The sequence below is a fragment of the Entelurus aequoreus genome, linkage group LG07 (genome assembly GCF_033978785.1).
Source record: "Entelurus aequoreus isolate RoL-2023_Sb linkage group LG07, RoL_Eaeq_v1.1, whole genome shotgun sequence".
Classification (NCBI taxonomy): Eukaryota; Metazoa; Chordata; class Actinopteri; order Syngnathiformes; family Syngnathidae; genus Entelurus; species Entelurus aequoreus.
In genome coordinates this window covers 74643958-74666703 of record NC_084737.1, presented here as the reverse complement: position 1 = coordinate 74666703, position 22746 = coordinate 74643958, and the positions used below count along the sequence as shown (strand labels likewise).

The 22746-nt window shown below is 37.2% G+C and overlaps 2 protein-coding genes across 8 annotated transcripts in view; both read left to right on the top strand.

The window, feature by feature from the left end:
* Window positions 1-22746, top strand: part of tmem115 (transmembrane protein 115) — a 115521-nt gene that overhangs the window by 57289 nt on the left and 35486 nt on the right. The gene's annotated exons all lie outside the window — the stretch shown is intronic.
* LOC133654259 (helicase ARIP4-like) overlaps window positions 1-22746 on the top strand; it is a 244424-nt gene that overhangs the window by 207723 nt on the left and 13955 nt on the right. For all 7 annotated transcript variants that reach the window (XM_062054486.1, XM_062054485.1, XM_062054488.1 and 4 more), the window contains 9 exons: window positions 3429-3567; window positions 6000-6177; window positions 8081-8299; window positions 10940-11058; window positions 11187-11311; window positions 14903-15002; window positions 15087-15292; window positions 21104-21279; window positions 22530-22726. In XM_062054486.1, the coding sequence (XP_061910470.1) occupies window positions 3429-3567; window positions 6000-6177; window positions 8081-8299; window positions 10940-11058; window positions 11187-11311; window positions 14903-15002; window positions 15087-15292; window positions 21104-21279; window positions 22530-22726 (1459 nt within the window). The remainder of the gene's footprint in view (window positions 1-3428; window positions 3568-5999; window positions 6178-8080; window positions 8300-10939; window positions 11059-11186; window positions 11312-14902; window positions 15003-15086; window positions 15293-21103; window positions 21280-22529; window positions 22727-22746) is intronic.

Genomic DNA, 22746 nt, shown 5'->3' with positions numbered 1-22746 from the left:
TGGACAACCAGGTATGGTGAAGATAAGGTACTTTTTAAAAAAATGAATCAAATAAAATGAGATAAATAAATTAAAAACATTTTCTTGAATAAAAAAGAAAGTAAAACAATATAAAAACAGTTACATAGAAACTAGTAATTAATGAAAATGAGTAAAATTAACTGTTAAAGGTTAGTACTATTAGTGGACCAGCAGCACGCACAATCATGTGTGCTTACGGACTGTATCCCTTGCAGACTGTATTGATACATATTGATATATAATGTAGGAACCAGAATATTAATAACAGAAAGAAACAACCCTTTTGTGTGAATGAGTGTAAATGGGGGAGGGAGGTTTTTTGGGTTGGTGCACTAATTGTAAGTGTATCTTGTGTTTTTTATGTTGATTTAATTAAAAAAATTTAAAAAACGATACCGATAATAAAAAAAAAACCATACCGATAATTTCCGATATTACATTTTAACGCATTTATCGGCCGATAATATCGGCAGACCGATATTATCGGACATCTCTAGTTATTAATGTTTGTTTACATACCTTAATTGTTTCCAAATGGTGTTTGTAACACGGCAGTAAAACGGCTGATCAAACAAAACAGAAGCCATCGTCATGGACCCGCTAGCTGCGGAAGCTAGCTCTTTTATCAGCTAAACCAGGGGTGTCAAACTCATTTTAGCTCAGGGGCCGCATGGACGGGGAAAAAAAGAAATCATGGCATTAAAACTAAAAAATAAGTCAACCTCAGATAGTTTTCTTTGTCTTACTTTGGCCGAAAATAGAACAAACACATTCTGTAAATATTAAAATAAAAATATAGACACGCACACACACTGTCACTAGTCTTGTGGTGCACTCGCTGTTTGAAATCACAAAACCTATTAATTTTAACAGCATTGATTCAGACTTAAAAAATTAAATCCACTTTACCTTGTCGGTCAATCGGAAGAAAGGTGGAGGCAGGTGAAGCAGCGTCAACAGCGCTGCGGATACTTAACGGAATGTTTCATACCACACATCGCTTGTCCATTTCTTTCTTTGCACTCATGTTGAGCTAGCAAAAAACACTTAAAAGTACACAAAGTAGCACGGTGCTTGCTGAATGAGCATTGAGGTCGATCAGCCCGCCCGCAATAAATGTGCTACCTTGCACAAAATGGCATTATTTATTTATTTTTGTCCTGTCCAGCTTCTCAGGCAAATCATATAGCAGATGTAGATGCCCATATCGACTGTTCAGATGTACTTTACAAAAGAGAAGTGTAGGATACTTCTCTTGTTGCCTTATTTGTATTTGACTTTATTAAATGTATTTATATTATCATTTGGTGCAGCCGGGCCGGAGCAGGAGGGGATGGAAAGAGGAAAAAAGGAAGACAGAGGGGGGAATTGTGGGGACCAGAGGGGGATTAGACAGAGAGACAAAAACAACAACAGCAACAACAACAACAACAACAACAACAACAATAGAGCGTCATCAGCAAATAGGATATGTACAAGTATGATGGTAAAAGTGATAGCAAAGAAGCAGTCAGCGAAATAAATAATAATACAGAAATGACAATGAGCATTATTACACTACAGCAATACAAATACCAATAGAAATAGCACTATTGATAATGAACAATACCAATAATTGACCTCTATTATCAACAATACAGTTGTTCAAATGCAACAATACATATACGTAGCAATAACTAGAGATACAAAAGAATGCAGAAAAATGGAGGGGAAGAAAGAGAAGCAACCTATATTAACCTTGTAGATTGTTATAGTAACAATAGGTTAAGCTTTGTCAGTGTGCCATGTGTTATCCAGTTGACCCTAGGGCGGGGGTCAGCAACCCGCGGCGCTAGAGCCACATGCGGCTCTTGAGCGGAGCCCTGGTGGCTCCATGGAGCTTTTTCAAAATTGTATGGAAATAGCAAAAAAAATGGGGTGAAAAATATATTTTTTGTTGTAATGTGGTTTGTGTTGGAGGACAAACACGACACAAAACTTCCTCATTGTTACAAAGCCCACTGCTTAATATGTTTGTGTTTATGCTTTTCTGATGAGAGAGTATTTGGCGAGCAACGTTTTGTCCTACTAATTTCAGCGGCCCTTGAACACACCGTAGCTGTGTGGACTGCGACTCAACAGTTTGTTTACATAAACCACTTTCTCTGACGCTGCCACAGAAAGACGTGTTCTATGCCACCCCTTCTTTGTCTCATTTTGTCCACCAAACGGTTTATACTGTGCGTGAATGCACAAACGTGGGCTTTGTTGTTATTAATGTGTTATAGAGTGCTAATCAGGAAAATTTGGTCATTGCATGACTGCAAGCTAATCGATGCTAACAGGCTATTTAGGCTAGCTGTATGTTCATATTGCATCATTATGCCTCATTTGTAGGTATATTTGAGCTCATTTAACTTCCTTTACTTATGTCCTCTGTGCATTTAGTTTATTTTTCCATGTTTCGTGACACATTATCTGTATGTAATATTGGCTGCATTTCTGATAGTTGTTAGTGTGCCATGTTGTTCCAGACCGCAGCAAATGTTAGCCAGCTTGCAAAGATTCTAATGAATCCATTAGAAGAAGACAGCCTGCCTTTTCCTTTAACTTGGACACACACATCTATACCTTTGGTCATTTTAAGACGGTCATTTCCAGGAGTTATCTCACCCTCTGAGAAGGTTTACTAATGTTCTCCAATGTTGTAAAAATATGTAGAATAATTATTACATTTCAACATTTCTGTCAACGAAGATTTGCGTCAGCCTGCGTAATTTTGATCGTAGGCTAATATAGTTAATTAGCCACTTACATCATTGCCATCATTATAACACTTATATAAGACTTTAAAGTCATTTTGATAGTAGGCTAATATAGACACTTACATCATGTGTTGCCATCATTATAACATTTATATAAGTCTTTTATTTTTTTGCGGCTCCAGACCGATTACTTTTTTGTATTTTTGGTTCAATATGGCTCTCTCAAACATGTTGGGTTGCCGACCCCTGCCTTAGGGTAACAAGCACACAATGGGTTGATGAAACGTTTATACACCAAATCATATTTGTATCCGGTCTCTGGTTCGTAAATTGAAAAGTTTGTATAATGAGGGGTTTGTAAATCAGGACTCCACTCAATTAAGAATTGCCATTGATTGTGATTGTTAGCAAAATGTCCTAAACGGTGATAGTATTACGCTTGTAGATATAAGCTGAAGTCTGGTAATCGTAGCTTTTTTTCTGAAGTTGTCTATCATTACCATTACTTTGTCAAAGCAAAACAAAAACTACAAAAACTAAATGCCTGGTCAGATTCTGACTATGGTTTGTGTGAAATTGTTGTTTGACCGCCAAAGCAGCCAAACTAGGTCAAATGTGCTTTGTTCTGTTAGTTGTCCAACTGTGTTTGTTGTTTTTGTGCAGGCACACGCCAAGAGTTCAGTAACATGTTCGAGCGTCCCATTCTGAACGGGCAGTGTGTGGACAGCACGCCGCAGGACATCCAGCTGATGAGGTACCGGAGCCATGTTCTGCACAGCCTGCTGGAGGGCTTCGTACAGAGGTGAGGCACCACACGCTGCACCACTTCCGAAAATATTCATCTGACTTTCTGCAAAGCTATTCGCTTGAAAAAAAGAAAGAACAATTATATTGGCTAACTATTCATTTTATTTGCACGTCAAAAATAGTTTTTTTTTTTTTTCAAATCTAGTAGATGGCGCATGACCATTTTAAAACAGCAACACTGTATCAGTGTGGCATCAATACATCTAGTGAGTGTGCCATACAATCACTGTGGTGTCATTTACCCTTCACTAGTCTATCGGGATGAACCTCAACTTGCTTTTAGTTAGTAAGAACAATAAGTTACAACATGACCCAAAGGTAAAAAAAATGTAATCATTTCAACCTGCTGACTATAATGAGCTCATAAATACAGTAAACACAGAACTAAACATAGTAAAAAAAAAAAATGGATGGACACAAATAAATGATCTTTGAATATAAATAAAACTAAAATAGTGATGTTTGGAAATCGCAACATAACGTCTGAACAGAAAATAAGTATTGATGGTACCCAAATTGAAATCGTAAATGAGAATACATGTTCGGGAGTAATAATTGATAGTAAACTATCATGGAAACCTCATGTCAGACACATTAAAACAAAAATCTCCAAAAGCCTCTCAATTATAAACAAAGCAAAACTATACCTCAATGCAAATGCACTCCGTACTCTATACTGCACCTTGGTACTCCCATACCTTACATACTGTGTTGAAGTATGGGGGAATACTTACCACAACACAATTCATCCTCTGATCATATTACAGAAAAGAGCAGTGCGGATCTTTTACAACGTTGGTTATTTAGAACATACTCATAATCTGTTCATTTAATCAAAGTTGATGACCTTGTTAATAATCTTATATAAAGCATTTAACAAATTATTGCCGCCTAATCTACAACGTTTTTTTATAAGACGAGTGCAGGCTCATAACTTGAGAGGCTTTGGATATTTCCTATTGCAGAGAGCGCTAACCACTCATAAACGTTTTTGTGTCTGTATACGGAGTAAAACTATGGAACAAACTGGACTTACAACACAAGCAATGCCAAACTATTAATCGATTTAAACTATTATACAAACATGGGGTCTGGTTCAAATATAGAGATGAGGGTCTTTAATTTGACCTGCTGCTGTACTCGGTCTCAAAGTGTTAACATGTGCTCCTTACCATTATTGCTATGTTGTCTATTACCATTATTGCTATGTTGTCTATTACCATTGTTGGTATATTCATTATTCCTACATTGTTTATACAAATGATTGTTACAGTGTAATAATTATTGTTACCTGTGGTAATGCCACTATGATACAACATCTGTATTATAATCCTTCAACAAAGTAAGAGTGAAACTCATGTGAATAATCACTGAATGGAAAATTGGGGGTGGGATTAAATTAAATTAATAATTATAATTGATTATTAAATTAATAAATGATCTTCTTCCCACTCCCTTTCAGGCAAAACTGGACAATCATACATTACATACTATACATTACCTTTTGCAGTATATAAATTTATATTATTATGTGTTGTCAACTTTGTACTTTTTTATGTCATTGCCTGAAATAAATAAATAAATGAAATGAACCTGCTAAATGCAAAAACTGAATTAGCTTGTAGCGTAAAAATAAATGTGTGGTCATATTAAGAGAAAGAAAAACAGCCACTGTGACAAATCTGCCTAAAAATTCCTTGAAATTAAAACTGCAGCTCAACTTGCAACTACATTTCCAGGTTAAAACACATTTTTCCATTTATATTTTTTTCACTCAATATTAAAATTTAAAAAATAATAAACATCTTGAACCTTTTTTTTTTTTTAGATAAAGATTAGTTATGTATTTAATTTTTTTTTTACTTAAGTTACTATGGTATATTATTTATATATTATTTCTTTATTCACTGTTCTGTTACAGAGAACAAGGAAATGGGATAAAATTGCTATGGTATGAAAAGGGGTAGGATTAAATAAGCTCTGCTTCTTCCTACTCCTTTTTGGACGTGCTGTAATGAAACTGTATATATCGGTATCGGTTGATATCGATATCGGTAATTAAGAGTTGGACAATATCGGATATCGGCAAAAAAGCCATTATCGGACATCTCTAATTAAAATATATTGTAATAAAATAAATGAATAAACACATAAATGAATAAAATAAATCATGCTCGCTACTTGCTATTTTATTCCAAAGACAAAAAGGCCATTTTTCTATTCCATAACAATTAACAAAAAATAAAAACACCAGCTTACTCAAAGTAATATATTTTTGTCATCATGATTTTTGCTTTTTTTTTTTTTAAAAACACAAACTGGTACATTTAAAATTCTAGTAGCCTTAAACGACAGGGAATCTCAGTGTATTTTATGTATTTTAAATGTTGTTTTCAAATGAATATATGATGTCTCTATCTGCCCTAGGCGAGGCCACGACGTGCTGAAGGACCAGCTGCCCTCCAAGCAGGAGCACGTAATCCTGGTGCGTCTGTCTCCGCTGCAGAGGGCGCTCTACACCGAGTTCATGAACCGCTTTAAAGAGGCGGGAAACTCCGGCTGGCTCAGCCTCAACCCGCTCAAGGCCTTCTGCGTGTGCTGCAAGGTAAAGAGACGATAGAGAGGATATTTAAGTGTTAAGACTAGGCCGATAAATGCGTTAAAATGTAATATCGGAAATTATCTATCGTTTTTTTTATTATCTGTATTGGTCTTTTTTTTATTTATTTATTTATTTTTATTTTTTTATTTTTTTTTATTAAATCAACATAAAAAACACAAGATACACTTACAATTAGTGCACCAACCCAAAAAACCTCCCTCCCCCCATTTCTTTCTGTTATCAATATTCTGGTTCCTACATTATATATCAATATATATCAATACAGTCTGCAAGGGATACAGTCCGTAAGCACACATGATTGTGCGTGCTGCTGGTCCACTAATAGTACTAACCTTTAACAGTTAATTTTACTCATTTTCATTAATTACTAGTTTCTATGTAACTGTTTTTATATTGTTTTACTTTCTTTTTTATTCAAGAAAATGTTTTTAATTTAGTTATCTTATTTTATTATTATTTTTAAAAAGTACCGGTACCTTATCTTCACCATACATGGTTGTCCAAATTAGGCATAATAATGTGTTAATTCCACGACTGCATATATCGGTTGATATCGGTATCGGTTGATATCGGTATCGGTAATTAAAGAGTTGGACAATATCGGAATATCGGATATCGGCAAAAAGCCGTTATCGGACATCCCGAGTTAAGACGGTTTAAAAGTGTGTTTCTAGTAGGGTTGTACGGCATACCGGTATTAGTATAGTACCGCGATACCAATTAATCATTCGGTGCTATACCGTCTCTATAAAGTACCGGTATTTTTTAACATCACAAAATCTTCTTTCGTTTTTAAAAAATGTATATTATGTTTATAAACTCAGGAAATATGTCCCTGGACACGAGGACTTTGAATATGACCAATGTATGATCCTGTAACTACTTGGTATCGGATTGATACCCAAATTTGTGGTATCATCCAAAACTAATGTAAAGTATCAAACAACAGAAGAAGAAGTGATTATTACATTTTAACTAGAGATGTCCGATAATGGCTTTTTGCCGATATCCGATATGCCGATATTGTCCAACTCTTTAATTACCGATACCGATATCAACCGATACCGATATCAACCGATATATACAGTCGTGGAATTAACACATTATTATGCCTAATTTGGACAACCAGGTATGGTGAAGATAAGGTACTTTTTAAAAAAAAAAAAAAATAAGATAACTAATTTAAAAACATTTTCTTGAATAAAAAAGAAAGTAAAACAATATAAAAACAGTTACATAGAAACTAGTAATTAATGAAAATGAGTAAAATTAACTGGCACCACGTTGGTGACCCCTGGTGTACGTTATATGAGGCATAAATAACCAACTGAGAACGTGCCTGTTATGTTAACGTAACATATTATGGTAAGAGTCATTCAAATAACTATAACATATAGAACATGCTATACGTTTACCAAACAATCTGTCACTCCTAATCGCTAAATCCCATGAAATCTTATACGTCTAGTCTCTTACGTGAATGAGCTGAATAATATTATTTGATATTTTACGGTAATGTGTTAAGTATAAGTCGCACCCCCGGCCAAACTATGAAAAAAAACTGCGACTTATAGTCCGAAAAATACGGTATTCATTAAAAACAAGGCAGGAAGAGGTTTTTTTAATCAATTACACTTAATATTTTTGTTCATTGTAACATCATACACAATGCACAAACATCATCAACAATGATACTCCATGTACAGTACATATTTACAGAATTATTTTATTATGGAGCCTGCATACCACCGCTTGAGAATCACTTTCCTAATGCATCGATGCTTTACTAGAAAACATTGAAAGGCATGTTACTTTTACATGATAGGACACTTTTAACTGTCACACAGATGTAAAAAGAAAAAGTGTCTTCCCTCCTTTTTTCAAGATTTGGAACCATCCAGACGTGCTGTACGAGGCCATACAGAAGGAAAACCTGGCCAGTGACCAGGACCTGGACCTTGACGACATCACCTCAGCTGCACACACCAGGTGTCCCACTGCAGCCAATCAGAAGCCAAAGCCCCTGGAAACTCCAAACCCCATTGGTGGACTGAGTCTCAGCCAGTTACAGGACAGGGCCAACCAGGTCATCACGTATGAATGGGTAAGTTTTTCTTTGCATAATCTGATACAATATCAATCACGGAGGTAAAAATAACTCGTGACCCATTTATGGAATGTCCCAGAAAGAAAGTATGCCTGTTGCTCTGAGTTATTTGCTCAGTTTTGGGCACAACTCTACCTTTATCAGCTTTTGCAGGCATTTTTTATTTTTTTATTTTCATTATTATGAGTGTGAATGTTGTCTGTCTATCTGTGTTGGCCCTGCGATGAGGTGGCGACTTGTCCAGGGTGTACCCCGCCTTCCGCCCGAATGCAGCTGAGATAGGCTCCAGCACCCGCCGCAACCCCGAAAGGGACAAGCGGTAGAAAATGGATTGGATGGATTATTTCTTCGGTCAGTGGTCAACGAAATAAACAAAATCAGGTTAAAAGAAGCTAACCATTGTAGGGACATAAAAAATAACAACAAACACCTGCCTTAACTTTGTGACCACACACACACGGTCACGATAAACAAAAGTGTTCGGACACAGTACGTCTCTTCTTACGCTGCTCCTTCATTTCGAATAAAACCCCAGAAAGTCAAAGAAAAAGAAAAACAGTCACTTTACTTTGATGCTCGACTGAGCTGAAGCCTCGAATAGTTTGCACGTACTGGCCGATTCACTTAAAACAATGCAATACTTCGATGAAGTCACGTCCGGCTGGTTGCAGACTGGGCAGGCTCAAGCGCTTGGCTGGGAAACAAGCAGTCAAGCACTCACAGTGGACTTACACTTTTCCATGTGAGCAAAACAAAAAGAAGGCTCTCAAAAGTGCAGTAAGGCTCCACTTTTCAAAAATGCGCCAGCTCGATGCTAATTTTCTATTATTATGTGCCAGAGACATGCTACCGATTAGCATTAGCGAATTTACATGGCGAGTTCGACACCTCCAAATTTGGCAATGAAAACTCCAACTCAGATGTGTCATGATCCGTGGTCCGGATCGTGTTTGTGTTATGTTCTGTTAGTTTTAGACTCCATAGTTCCTGTTTTTGTGCACCCTTGTTTGTTTTAGTTACCATGGTGACTTATTAGTTTCACCTGCCCCCGGTGTTCGGGACACGCACCTGCTCTAATCAAGAGACCATTATTTAAGCCTGTCTTTGCCAGTCAGTCGTCCTGGCGTCATTGCTTGTTTCATGCCATACCATAGTTCATGCTGCTCGTTTTCATGTCCGATTCCAAGTTTATGCTAGTTGTTCGATTCATGCCGTGTCCACGTAAGTGTTAGTTGTTTCATGCCACAGTAAATCCAAGCCATAGTCCATGTTAAGTGTTTAGCTTCTATATTTCCTGCGTTAAGTTTTTTTTGTTCGTTATCTTCTCGTGTGAACGGCACGCTTTTCCTTTGTTTGGTTCCGGTTTTTGTGATGTGTAGGATTAATTGAGAAAATTATGACAAGATGCACGTTACAATCAAACAGCTGGTGTGTAATAAGTACAATACTTCCATTATAAACAACAAAAGAAAAGACAGGCGCACTCAACTTAATGGCAAAGACTATTTCCTGGCTACGGCAACACACCATAGTCTATACCAGGGGTCGGGAACCTTTTTGGCTGAGAGCCATGAAAGCCAAATATTTTAAAATGTATTTCCGTGAGAGCCATATAATATTTTTTAACACTGAATACAACTAGATACGCGCATTTATAAGTAAGACCAACATTTTTAGAGTATAATAAGTCTCTTATTCTTTTTAATAACATTGTTATTCTGAAGCTAACCAATAATAAATAAAATACTTCTTACCATTAATGCGACTTCTTGAACAGGTGCGGTAGAAAAACGGATGGATGGATATAAATGCATGAGAATGTTTTATATTTTGACACTGTGATTACCAGCGTAATTAGGTAGGTAGGTAGATCTTTATTGTTATTGCACAAGTACAACAAAACATTGTTTTCAGCACAAACCCGTGCTTGATTAGACAAACAAACAGTGTACAGGGTCACAGAACAGCTATGGGGGAAAAAAAAACTCCAGAGCAAAGCACATATACGTATCACAACATACAACTCGAGACTTGCAACAGAGGGGAGGGAGTGGGGGCTATGGTGTCAGGCTGCAGCTCTTCAGGCACTGCCCAGCTGTCCATCACCCCTAAGGGATTCGCGTCAAGGGCGTTTGATGAATCATTCATTACTTATAGTGTTAAGCAATGTCAGCTAAGATTTTTCCGAGAGCCAGATGTAGTCATCAAAAGAGCCACATCTGGCTCGAGAGCCATAGGTTCCCTACCACGGGTCTATACACTACTGACATCTAATGTCCTGGGATTGGAACTACATGCAAAGTCTACTACATAATACAGTACAGTACTTGCAAATGAGACACATAAATATAAGAAAACAAGATTGCAACACAGCTCAGTGTTAAATGGTATTCTTCAAATAATTAACGTTCATTAAGAGACACACAAAAAGTAAAAAAAATTGGTACCGGTATCGATTCCCAGGTACCGGGAATTGGTACGGTGTGGATTGAAAAGTGAAAGGTACCCATCCCTGGTCTCGGGTGATTTATGTGTGATGTCCTGAGTGGTGGCGGTTTTGTTGCTTTGGCCTTTGGAACTAAATTGTGAATAGTAAGACGTCGGAGGTGCTGATGTTTGACTCTCCTGTGCTCCCAGGCGAAGGACATCATGTGCGATTACAAGCCCGGCATCTTGGAGAACTCTGCCAAAATGGTGCTGCTGTTCCACCTGATAGAGGAGAGCGTCAGGAAGGGAGACAAACTTCTGGTTTTCAGGTAAAAGACACATTTGAGTGACCTACATTGTATGCAACCCATCATTTATTACACAGAAAGATGGATCATTTGATCCTGTCGTGGCTCTTAGTTTAATTCCTATGTTCTCCCCTTTCTGTTTCTTCCAGTCAGAGTTTGTCCACTCTGACCGTGATTGAGGACTTCCTTGCAAAGAGACCAGTCCCTCCTTCACCCAACACCTCCAGCAGAGACAGACCAAGTCGGAACTGGGTCAGAAATGTCCACTATTACAGTAAGTGTCCATTGGTGTTGCTTTTAATACTACAAATATGTTAGTTAGGGGTTAGTGCATCGGTCTCACAATACGAAGGTTCGGGGTTCGATCCTGCACTCGGGATCTTTCTGTGTGGAGTTTGCACGTTCTCCCCCGTGACTGCGTGGGTTCCCTCCGGGTTCTTCGGCTTCCTCCCACCTCCAAAAACATGCACCTGGGGTTAGGTTGATAGGCAACACTAAATTGGCCCTAGTGTGTGAATGTTGTCTGTCTTTATGTGTTGGCCCTGCGATGAGGTGGCGACTTGTCCAGGGTGTAACCCGCCTTCCGCCCGATTGTAGCTGAGATAGGCTCCAGCGACCCCAAAAGGGACAAGCGCTAGAAAATGGATGGATGGATAGTTGCATCTACCCTATGCATTTTTTTTGGCCCATTAACTTCTAGTAAGTGCTGCCACCTGCTGGTTTTTGGCAGGCAATTAAATTAATTTACAGTCTCAAGTTTTTTGTATTTTTTTAATTACCTCTTCCTATACATCCATCCATCCATCCATTTTCTACCGCTTGTCCCTTTCGGGGTCGCGGGGGGTGCTGAAGCCTATATCAGCTGCATTCGGTCTTCCTATACAATTACTCCTAATTACAATTTTAACAAATTTGTACTTTCTTTGTGTGTACCGGTAGTCACTTTTACGCCGACGTCTCCAGGAACATCAATTACCAGGGCGAAATATGTTTAAATGTTCTTGTGGTCTTCTGGGCTTTGTGGTTTGCGTTTCCACTGCTGGTCAAAGTCCCTGAAATCACTAAAAATCCCCACCTAGGTACATTTTCAGGAAACTTTCACCCAGGATAAATTAAGTCAAAAGTTTTTTTTAAATCCCTTGTCAATGAGAAAGATTCCTATGTGGAAAAGGGGTTACTTTATGTATGCCAACATTTTTCTTTTTATTGTCCACGGATTACATGTAAATAGAGATGATGGGTTACATATAAATAGAGATGATGGGGGACATACAATTACAAAAAAAAATATGGGAAATGAATCTATGTTATCAAATAGTCAGGATTACGCATCCTCATTTCTTCCATAAGGAAATTATATAATTTAATTATTTAAATACAATATCTAATGAAATCTAGGGATGTCCGATAATGGCTTTTTGCCGATATCCGATATTCCGATATTGTCCAACTCTTTAATTACCGATACCAACCGATATATGCAGTCGTGGGATCAACACATTATTATGCCTAATTTGGACAACCAGGTATGGTGAAGATAAGGTACTTTTAAAAAATAAAAATAAAATAAGATAACTAATTTAAAAACATTTTCTTGAATAAAAAATAAAGTAAAACAATATAAAAACAGTTACATAGAAACTAGTAATTAATGAAAATGAGTAAAATTAACTGTTAAAGGTTAGTACTATTAGTGGACCAGCAGCACGCACAATCATGTGTGCTTACGGACTGTATCCCTTGCAGACTGTATTGATATATATTGATATATAATGTAGGAACCAGAATATTAATAACAGAAAGAAATAGGGGGAGGGAGGTTTTTTGGGTTGGTGCACTAATTGTAAGTGTATCTTGTGTTTTTTATGTTGATTTAATAAAAAAATAATAATAATAAATTTTAAAAAAACGATACAGATAAAAAAAAAAAACGATACCGATAATTTCCGATATTACATTTTAACGCATTTATCGGCCGATAATATCGGCAGGCCGATATTATCGTACATCCCTAATTAAATCCATAATCAACATTGTCTGTTTTTTATTGTATAAACACAATTCGTCTTTATTACTTTGTTATATCATATAATCACAGTAATAAAAATGTGTCATTAATTATTATTGTTACACCATCAATGCTACCCACTTCATGCATATGCCTAGATTTTGTCATTAATGTTCATGTTATAAACATGCTAACTGTTAGCATGCTACTTGACAGCCTAACCATCTGTCAAATACCAAAATATGACTCAATTAAAATTAAAATCCTGGCATACTAACAGTTAGCTTGGGTCAAATACTCAAATATGACTCTGAGGTGTATCCCTGTAAATTTAGCTAAATTAAAAAAAAATAACACTCTAAGAGTTAGCGTTTGCCAAATACCAAAATATATGACTCTGCAAGGCTGCAAACTTTGATTAAAAAAAAAGCAAACATGTTCAAATTAGCATGCTAACAGCTAGCATTTGTCAAGTATCAAAATATATGACTGAGGTGTGTACCGTTTGTACTGCAAATATTTTTTCTGTCTGACTAACAATTTTGAAGTTAACTTTTCATTATTCATAACCAGCTTTTCAACACCTCCCCAAACCAGTCCCAATCGTCTGTGCTGCAAAAATATTTGCTCTCACTAGTAAAGTGTTTACGTTATTAACGTTTTATGGTTTTATGTTATTAACGTGTAATTAATGTGTTATTAATCATAACTACAAAACCCAACTGTGTCAAAAATATCCCCAAACATGTCCTATTAGTTTGTGCTAAAAACATTTTTGGTGTATTATAGTTTTTAAGTTATTAACCTTTTTGTCATTCACTGTCCAAACTCATCCCAATCATTTGTGCTACATTTAGGCAGACATTTTTTTTTGTTTGTGCCGTTATCGTTTATTAGTTTAACATGTTATGTTTTTTATGGTATTAACTAGAGATGTCCGATAATATCGGACATCTACACACATAAATGCGTTAAAATGTAATATCGGAAATTATCGGTATCGGTTTCTTAATTATCAGTATCGGGTTTTTTTTGTTTTTTTTTAGATTATTAAATCCACATAAAAAACACAAGATACACTTACAATTAGTGCACCAACCAAAAAAACCTCCCTCCCCCATTCACACTCATTCACACAAAAGGGTTGTTTCTTTCTGTTATTAATATTCTGCTTCCTACATTATATATCAATATATATCAATACAGTCTGCAAGGGATACAGTCCGTAAGCACACATGATTGTGCGTGCTGCTGGTCCACTAATAGTACTAACCTTTAACAGTTAATTTGACTCATTTTCATTCATTACTAGTTTCTATGTAACTGTTTTTATATTGTTGTACTTTCTTTTTTATTCAAGAAAATGTTTTTAATTTATTTATCTTATTTTACTAATTTTTTTTAAAAAGTACCTTATCTTCACCATACCTGGTTGTCCAAATTAGGCATAATAATGTGTTAATTCCACGACTGCATATATCGGTATCGGTTGATATCGGTATCGGTAATTAAAGAGTTGGACAATATCGGATATCGGCAAAAAGCCATTATCGGACATCCCTATTAAGAACCAATTATACTAACCAATAATACGTCCATATAAAATGCGCCCTTACTGTTTGCTTGTACTGTAAAATGAGTCTTACAACTTTCAGAAACTGACAAGTACATAAATAGTACATAATAATCAAATATAAATTAAATAATTAAACTAATTAAATTAAAAAACCTTGACTTTTTGAGCGAGTCTGCACTTTTACCCGGACCTGCACCAAAATGCAGTATCTTTGATATTTGCAGTCATGAAATATTAGTTTGGTTTAACTCTCTGCTCTGCTTGTGTCATTACTTTTCAAGGACTTGATGGAAGTACAACCACCTCCGAGCGAGAAAGACTAATTAACCAGTTCAATGATCCCAACAACACCTCAGCGTTGGTCTTCCTGCTATCGACCCGGTAACACGCACACACACACACACACATTGCAACATTGATGTTATCAAGGACCCTAACTGGACAGCGTTGCTTCCCGCGTCTCAGAGCCGGTTGCCTGGGCGTGAACCTGATCGGGGCGAACCGCGTGGTGGTGTTCGACGCCTCCTGGAACCCCTGCCATGACGCCCAGGCCGTGTGCCGCGTGTATCGCTACGGGCAGAAGAAGGCGTGTCACATCTACAGGCTGGTGTGCGACTTCACGCTGGAGAAGAAGATCTACGACCGGCAGATCTCCAAACTGGGCATGTCTGGTAAGGCAGTGTTTTGCAACCTTTTTTGAGCCGAGGCACATTTTTTTCATAAAAAAAAATAACGGAGGCACGCCACTAGCAGAAAAAGTTAAAAAAATGAAACTCCACCAGGTTGTCTTGCCTTATTTTGAGTTTGTTGTTGTTTCCTGTGTGTAGTGCTTTACTTCCTGTCTTGCGCTGTTATTTTGGTGTCTTTTCCTGTTTGGTTCTCCTGTAGCAGCTTCACGCCTTCCTTTGAGTGCTATTGCCCGCACCTGCTTGGTTTTGGCAATCAAGACTATTGAAGTTGTGCGTACGCTATCCTTCTTTGTGGGGACACTGTTGATTGTCATGTCATGTACGGATGTGCTTTGTGGACGCCGTCTTTGCTCCACACGCTGTAAGTTTTTGCTGTCGTCCAGCATTCTGTTTTTGTTGACTTTGTAGCCAGTTCGGTTTTACTTTTGTTTTACATAGCCATCCCTAAGCTTCAGTGCCTTTTCCTATTTTTGGTTTAAGCTTTACATATCTTTTTACCTGCACGCTGTCTCCTGCTGTGCTCTGCATATTGGGATCACGACAAATAGGGATGTCCGATAATATCGGCCTGCCGGAAAAAAAAAATATCGGCCTGCTGATATTATCGGCCGATAAATGCGTTAAAATGTAATATCGGAAATTATCGGTATCGGTTTTTTTATTATCGGTATCGTTTTTTTTGTTGTTTTTTTTTGTTTTTTTTAATTAAATCAACATAAAAAACACAAGATACACTTACAATTAATGCACCAACCCAAAAAGCCTTCCTCCTCATTCACACAAAAGGGTTGTTTCTTTCTGTTATTAATATTCTGGTTCCTACATTATAGATCAATATATATCAATACAGTCTGCAAGGGATACAGTCCGTAAGCACACATGATTGTGCGTGCTGCTGCTCCACTAATAGTACTAACCTTTAACAGTTAATTTTACAAATGTTCATTAATTACTAGTTTCTATGTAACTGTTTTTATATTGTTTTACTTTCTTTTTTATTCAAGAAAATGTTTTTAATTTATTTATCTTATAATTTTTTTTAAAAGTACCTTATCTTCACCATACCTGGTTGTCCAAATTAGACATAATAATGTGTTAATTCCACGACTGTATATATCGGTTGATATCGGTATCGGTTGATATCGGTATCGGTAATTAAAGAGTTGGACAATATCGGCAAAAAGCCATTATCGGACATCCCTAACGACAAACCATCCTTGATGCGTTCCCACTTCTACAAGCAATGAACTACCTGCTGCCACCTACTGGTATGGAGTATTACAAGATTACCCTGCCAAGCTCTACACAGCACAGGCACTAGACAACGGCACATTATTATGATTATTGATTTGCAAAAAAATATTTTTGGGACCAATTAGGTGAAGTTGCATAATTTCCCACGGCACACCAGACAATATCTCACGCGGCACAGTGGTTGAAAATCACTGTGGTAAGGAACGCTCCACCCCACTTCACTCTGCTTTTGCTTCCATGTTAGACTTCGACTTCGACAAACTTTATTGAAGGGAAATTGTTCCACACAGTAGCTCAGTTACATAGGATGGAAAGAGTAAGGATGGAAAGTAGAGATTTTTTGCCGATATTCCGATATTGTCCAACTCTTAATTACAGATTCCGATATCAACCGATACCGATATATACAGTTGTGGAATTAACACATTATTATGCCTAATGTTGTTGTGATGCCCCGCTGGACGCATTAAGCAATGTAACTTTACCATGGATTGATTAATGTGGACACCGACTTAAACAAGTTGAAAAACTTATTGGGGTGTTGCCATTTAGTGGTCAATTGTACGGAATATGTACTGTACTGTGCAATCTACTAATTCAAGTTTCAATCAATCAATCAAAAACAAGGTTTTCCAAAATAAGAGAACAACTTCAACTCCAGTTATGGAAAAAAATGCCAACATTTGCCATATTTATTATTAGGGATGTCCGATAATATCGGTCTGCCGATATTATCGGCCGATAAATGCGTTAAAATGTAATATCGGAAATTATCGGTATCGGTTTTTTTATTTTCAGTATGGTTTTTTTTGTTTTTGTTTTTGTTTTTTTATTTATTAAATCCACATAAAAAACACAAGATACACTTACAATTAGTGCACCAACCCAAAAAACCTCCCTCCCCCATTTACACTCATTCACACAAAAGGGTTGTTTATTTCTGTTATTAATATTGTGGTTCCTACATTATATATCAATATATATCAATACAGTCTGCAAGGGATACAGTCCGTAAGCACACATGATTGTGCGTGCTGCTGGTCCACTAATAGTACTAACCTTTAACAGTTAATTTGACAAATTTTCATTCATTACTAGTTTCTATGTAACTGTTCTTATATTGTTTTACTTTCTTTTTTATTCAAGGAAATGTTTTAAATTTATTTATCTTATTTGATTCATTTTTTTAAAAAGGACCTTATCTTCACCATACCTGGTTGTCCAAAATAGGCATAATAATGTGTTAATTCCACGACTGCATATATCGGTTGATATCGGTATCGGTTGATATCGGTATCGGTAATTAAAGAGTTGGACAATATCGGCATATCGGATATCGGCAAAAAGCCATTATCGGACATCCCTATTTATTATTGAAGTCACAAAGTGCAGTATTTTTTTTTACATACCTCAAAACATGGGGACGGCGTGGCGTAGTGGGTAGAGCAACCGTGCCAGAAACCTCAGGGTTGCAGGTTCGCTCCCCGCCTCTTACCATCCAAAAATCGCTGTTGTGTCCTTGGGCAGGACACTTCACCCTTTGCCCCCGGTGCCACTCACACCGGTGAAATGAATGATGAATAATAGGTGGTGGTCGGAGGGGCCGCAGGCGCAAATTGCAGCCACGCTTCCGTCAGTCTACCCCAGGGCAGCTGTTGCTACGAAAGTAGCTTACCACCACCACCAGGTGTGAATGATTGATGGGGTTCAGAAAAACATGTAAAGCGACTTTGGGTACTTAGGAAAGTACTATATAAATCCCAGGTATTATTATTATTATTATTATTATAAAACAGCCTGGAATTTGAGATAATCCTGATACCCACTACAACTATGGGAAACACTATACTTTGACTTTCACAAAGTGCATTATTTTTTTATTTCTTTTAAACATGCCTCAAAACAACAGCTACAAAAACAACGAAGGCACCCAGCTTCAGTCCAGAGTATACTACGTCCGTGTTTTACCTGGATATGTACCGCTTCGTACAGCGGCGTTTTAAAAAGTCATTAATTTTACTTTTTGAAACCGATACCGTTAATTTCCGATATTACATTTTAAAGCATTTATCGGCCGATATTATCGGACATCTCTAATGGAAAGGATAATGCCGGTATTAAGTAGACTAAAAACGTACCATAGTAGCAATATAAAATTAAACATATATGTAATATTTACATATTATATATTCCGTATATAATATATACTGATATATTATATTATTATTAAGGATGTCCGATAACGGCTTTTTTGCCGTTATCCGATATTCCGATATTGTCCAACTCTTAATTACCGATACCGATATATACAGTCGTGGAATTAACACATTATTGTGCCTATTTTGGACAACCAGGTATGGTGAAGATAAGGTCCTTTTTTAAAAAAAATAATAAAATAAGATAAATAAATTAAAAACATCTTCTTGAATAAAAAAGAAAGTACAACAATATAAAAACAGTTACATAGAAACTAGTAATGAATGAAAATGAGTAAAATTAACTGTTAAAGGTTAGTACTATTAGTGGAGCAGCAGCACGCACAATCATGTGTGCTTACGGACTGTATCCCTTGCAGACTGTATTGATATATATTGATATATAATGTAGGAAGCAGAATATTAATAACAGAAAGAAACAACCCTTTTGTGTGAATGAGTGTAAATGGGGGAGGGAGGTTTTTTGGGTTGGTGCACTAATTGTAAGTGTATCTTGTGTTTTTTATGTTGATTTAATAAAAAAAATAAAAAAATAAAAATAAAAAAACGATACTGATAATTAAAAAAAAACGATACCGATAATTTCCGATATTACATTTTAAAGCATTTATCGGCCGATAATATCGGACGTCTCTAATTATTATATTATATTTGTATATAATGTATACAGTATACAACAAATCCCAGTTACTATGTACAATATTACAGTATATGTAACAGTTGCAGCAAAAAAAGGGCAGCATAAAATAGAGAGTAGAGAAGTAGCTAACATAGACGGTGTCAGGTAATAGACAGATATCATCTATTGCTATATGGCGAGTGATTATACAGCTGGATGGAGTGCGGAATGAAGGAGTTCTTGAATCGAACACTGTGGGAGCGAAGCTGAAGGAGCCTGTCGGAGTGTGAGCTCCGCTGTCCCTCAATTGTCTGGTGGAGTGGGTGGGCAGGATTGTCCATGATGGCCAGCAGTTTGTCTCGTGTCCTCCTGTCCCTCACTGACACACAACGCCTCCAATAGTTTGGCCGGCTTTCCGGATCAGTTTGTCAATTAAGTCCCTTTTTGCTGGTGCTGCTCCCCCAACAAAGCACTGCAAAGTACAGGGGCCGTACTTATCAAGCTTCTTAGAGTGCCATTTTACACTTAAGTCCTGAGAATTTGCGAAATTTAGTCCTACTCTCAAACTTAAGAATAAAAGCTTTTTATCAACGTTCTTAAGTCTAAGAATCACTCCTACTCTCCACGATATTTAAGAGACCTTCAGAGGTGTCTTAAGTGGTTAGGAGTTGCCAGCAGGGGATGGCACTGAGGCGAGAGAGACGTGCGCGAACATTCAGGGAGCGGAACGATGTTCTGGATTTGTTTGATGACGAGCAGCTGATCAAACGGTATCGTTTAGACAGAGCGGGTATTATTTTTGTCACAGATTTAATACTTTTCGATTCCATGTTGATTTCTGCATGTGGCTGCAGTGGGCTAGTATATATAGAGCCACCCACACCAGTTTCAAATTAGTTGCCTAATTAATGAATTGGAAAGAAAATGTTATGACAGTAGCGTATGTGTGTGGCCGTGAGGTGAGTGACGTCAGTGAGTGTGTGGGCGACAGAAGAGAGGGAGCGGCGGGGACTAGTTTGTTTTGTATTATTTTGTTCTTTATTGTCAAAATATACACTCCCATTGTCCACTTAAATATTTCCAAGATATTTCTTTATTCTTAGACAAGGGATTCCCTTCCGTGATTGGTCATTTCTATGGACACAGAAATGACGTCACCTAAAATTCCGTTTACGGCACATAGTAATGTCGTAATTCAGCTCTGAGTGTGACACTTAAGATTCAGTCCTACACTTCGCTGAAAGTGTGAGTAAGACGCTTGATAACTAACTTTTAAGTGCAGCTTTCAGCGAAGAATTTATTTACTCTTAAGTCAACTCTTAGCAGACTTCTTAGGAGTAATTCTGAGAAGCTTGATAAGTACGGCCCCAGGGCACTGGCCACTACAGACCGAAAAAAAAGCTTTGCTGTTGTCCTTCCAGTCCAGTCTGCTGTTCAGGTGGACTCCCAGGTACTTCTACTGACCCACTACTGCCACCTCCCGGCCCTGGATTTTGATGGGCTCCACCGGGGTCATTTTCTTCTTGAAGTCCATGACCAGCTCCTTGGTCTTGTCCACGTTAATGAGCAGATGTTTTGCCCGAGACTACTCCACAAATGTCCCGTACTCCAATTCCACCCGACCACAGCGGAGTCATGAGAGTATTTCTGCAGCAGCAGTCATAAAATGTCATGTTTACCTCTCTTCCTCCGTCCCTCCATTAGATCGCGTGGTGGACGACTTGAACCCTGTGCTGACCTTCACCAGGAGGGAGGTGGAATCTCTCCTCCACTTTGCCGAGGAAGAAGCGGAGCCGTGCCAAATCCAGCTGCAGCACCAGAACGGCATGGAGTGTGTCCTCGGGAAGGCGCTGCGTCTCTTTCCTCACCTCATCACCAAGGTAGAGCGCGGACTAAGATGGTCCCCATCCGCCCCCTAGTGGTGTATCAAAGGAAAGCATTTGGGGCAGGGGTCACCAACCTTTTTGAAACCAAGAGCTACTTCTTGGGTACTGATTAATGCGAAGGGCTACCAGTTTGATACACACTTAAATAAATTGCCAGAAATAGCCAATTTGCTCAATTTACCTTTAACTCTATGTTATTATTAATAATTAATGATATTTACACTTAATTGAACGGTTTAAAAGAGGAGAAAACACGAAAAAAATGACAATTAAATTTTGAAACATAGTTTATCTTCAATTTCGACTCTTTAAAATTCAAAATTCAACCGAAAAAAAGAAGAGAAAAACTAGCTAATTCGAATCTTTTTGAAAAAATTAAAAAAAGAATTTATGGAACATCATTAGTAATTTTTCTTGATTAAGATTAATTTTAGAATTTTGATGACATGTTTTAAATAGGTTAAAATCCAATCTGCACTTTGTTAGAATATATAACAAATTGGACCAAGCTATATTTCTGATAAAGACAAATCATTAATTATTCTAGATTTTCCAGAACAAAAATTTTAAAAGAAACTCAAAAGACTTTGAAATAAGATTTAAATTTGATTCTACAGATTTTCTAGATTTGCCAGAATAATTTTTTTGAATTTTAATCATAATAAGTTTGAAGAAATATTTCACAAATATTCTGCGTCGAAAAAACAGAAGCTAAAATGAAGAATTAAATTAAAACTTATGTATTATTCTTTATAATAAATTTTTTTTATTTACTTGAACATTGATTTAAATTGTCAGGAAAGAAGAGGAAGGAATTTAAAAGGTAAAAAGGTATATGTGTTTAAAAATCCTAAAATCATTTTTAAGGTTGTATTTTTTCTCTAAAAATTGTCTTTCTGAAAGTTATAAGAAGCAAAGTAAAAAAAATGAATGAATTTATTTAAACAAGTGAAGACCAAGTCTTTAAAACATTTTCTTGGATTTTCAAATTCTATTTGAGTTTTGTCTCTCTTAGAATTAAAAATGTCGGGCAAAGCGAGACCAGCTTGCTAGTAAATAAATAAAATTTAAAAAAATAGAGGCAGCTCACTGGTAAGTGCTGCTATTTGAGCTATTTTTAGAACAGGCCAGCGGGCTACTCATCTGGTCCTTACGGGCTACCTGGTGCCCGCGGGCACCGCGTTGGTGACCCCTGATTTGGGGTATTTGGTCTTTTTAAATGACCTCGATTATTTGCCTGGCAGCAACCGTTCCCCCACGAGTCTCTGCTGATGGACCGCAGGGAGATGAAGCTGAGCGTGGCCGAGAAGAAGGCGGCCAAGAAAGGTTACGAGGAGGAGAAGAGGGTGTCTGTGCCGTACACGCGTCCTTCTTACGCCCACTACTACCCGGCCAGCGACCAGAGCCTGACAAACATCCCCGCCTTCAGCCAGAGGAACTGGTTTGTGACTCAACATTGTT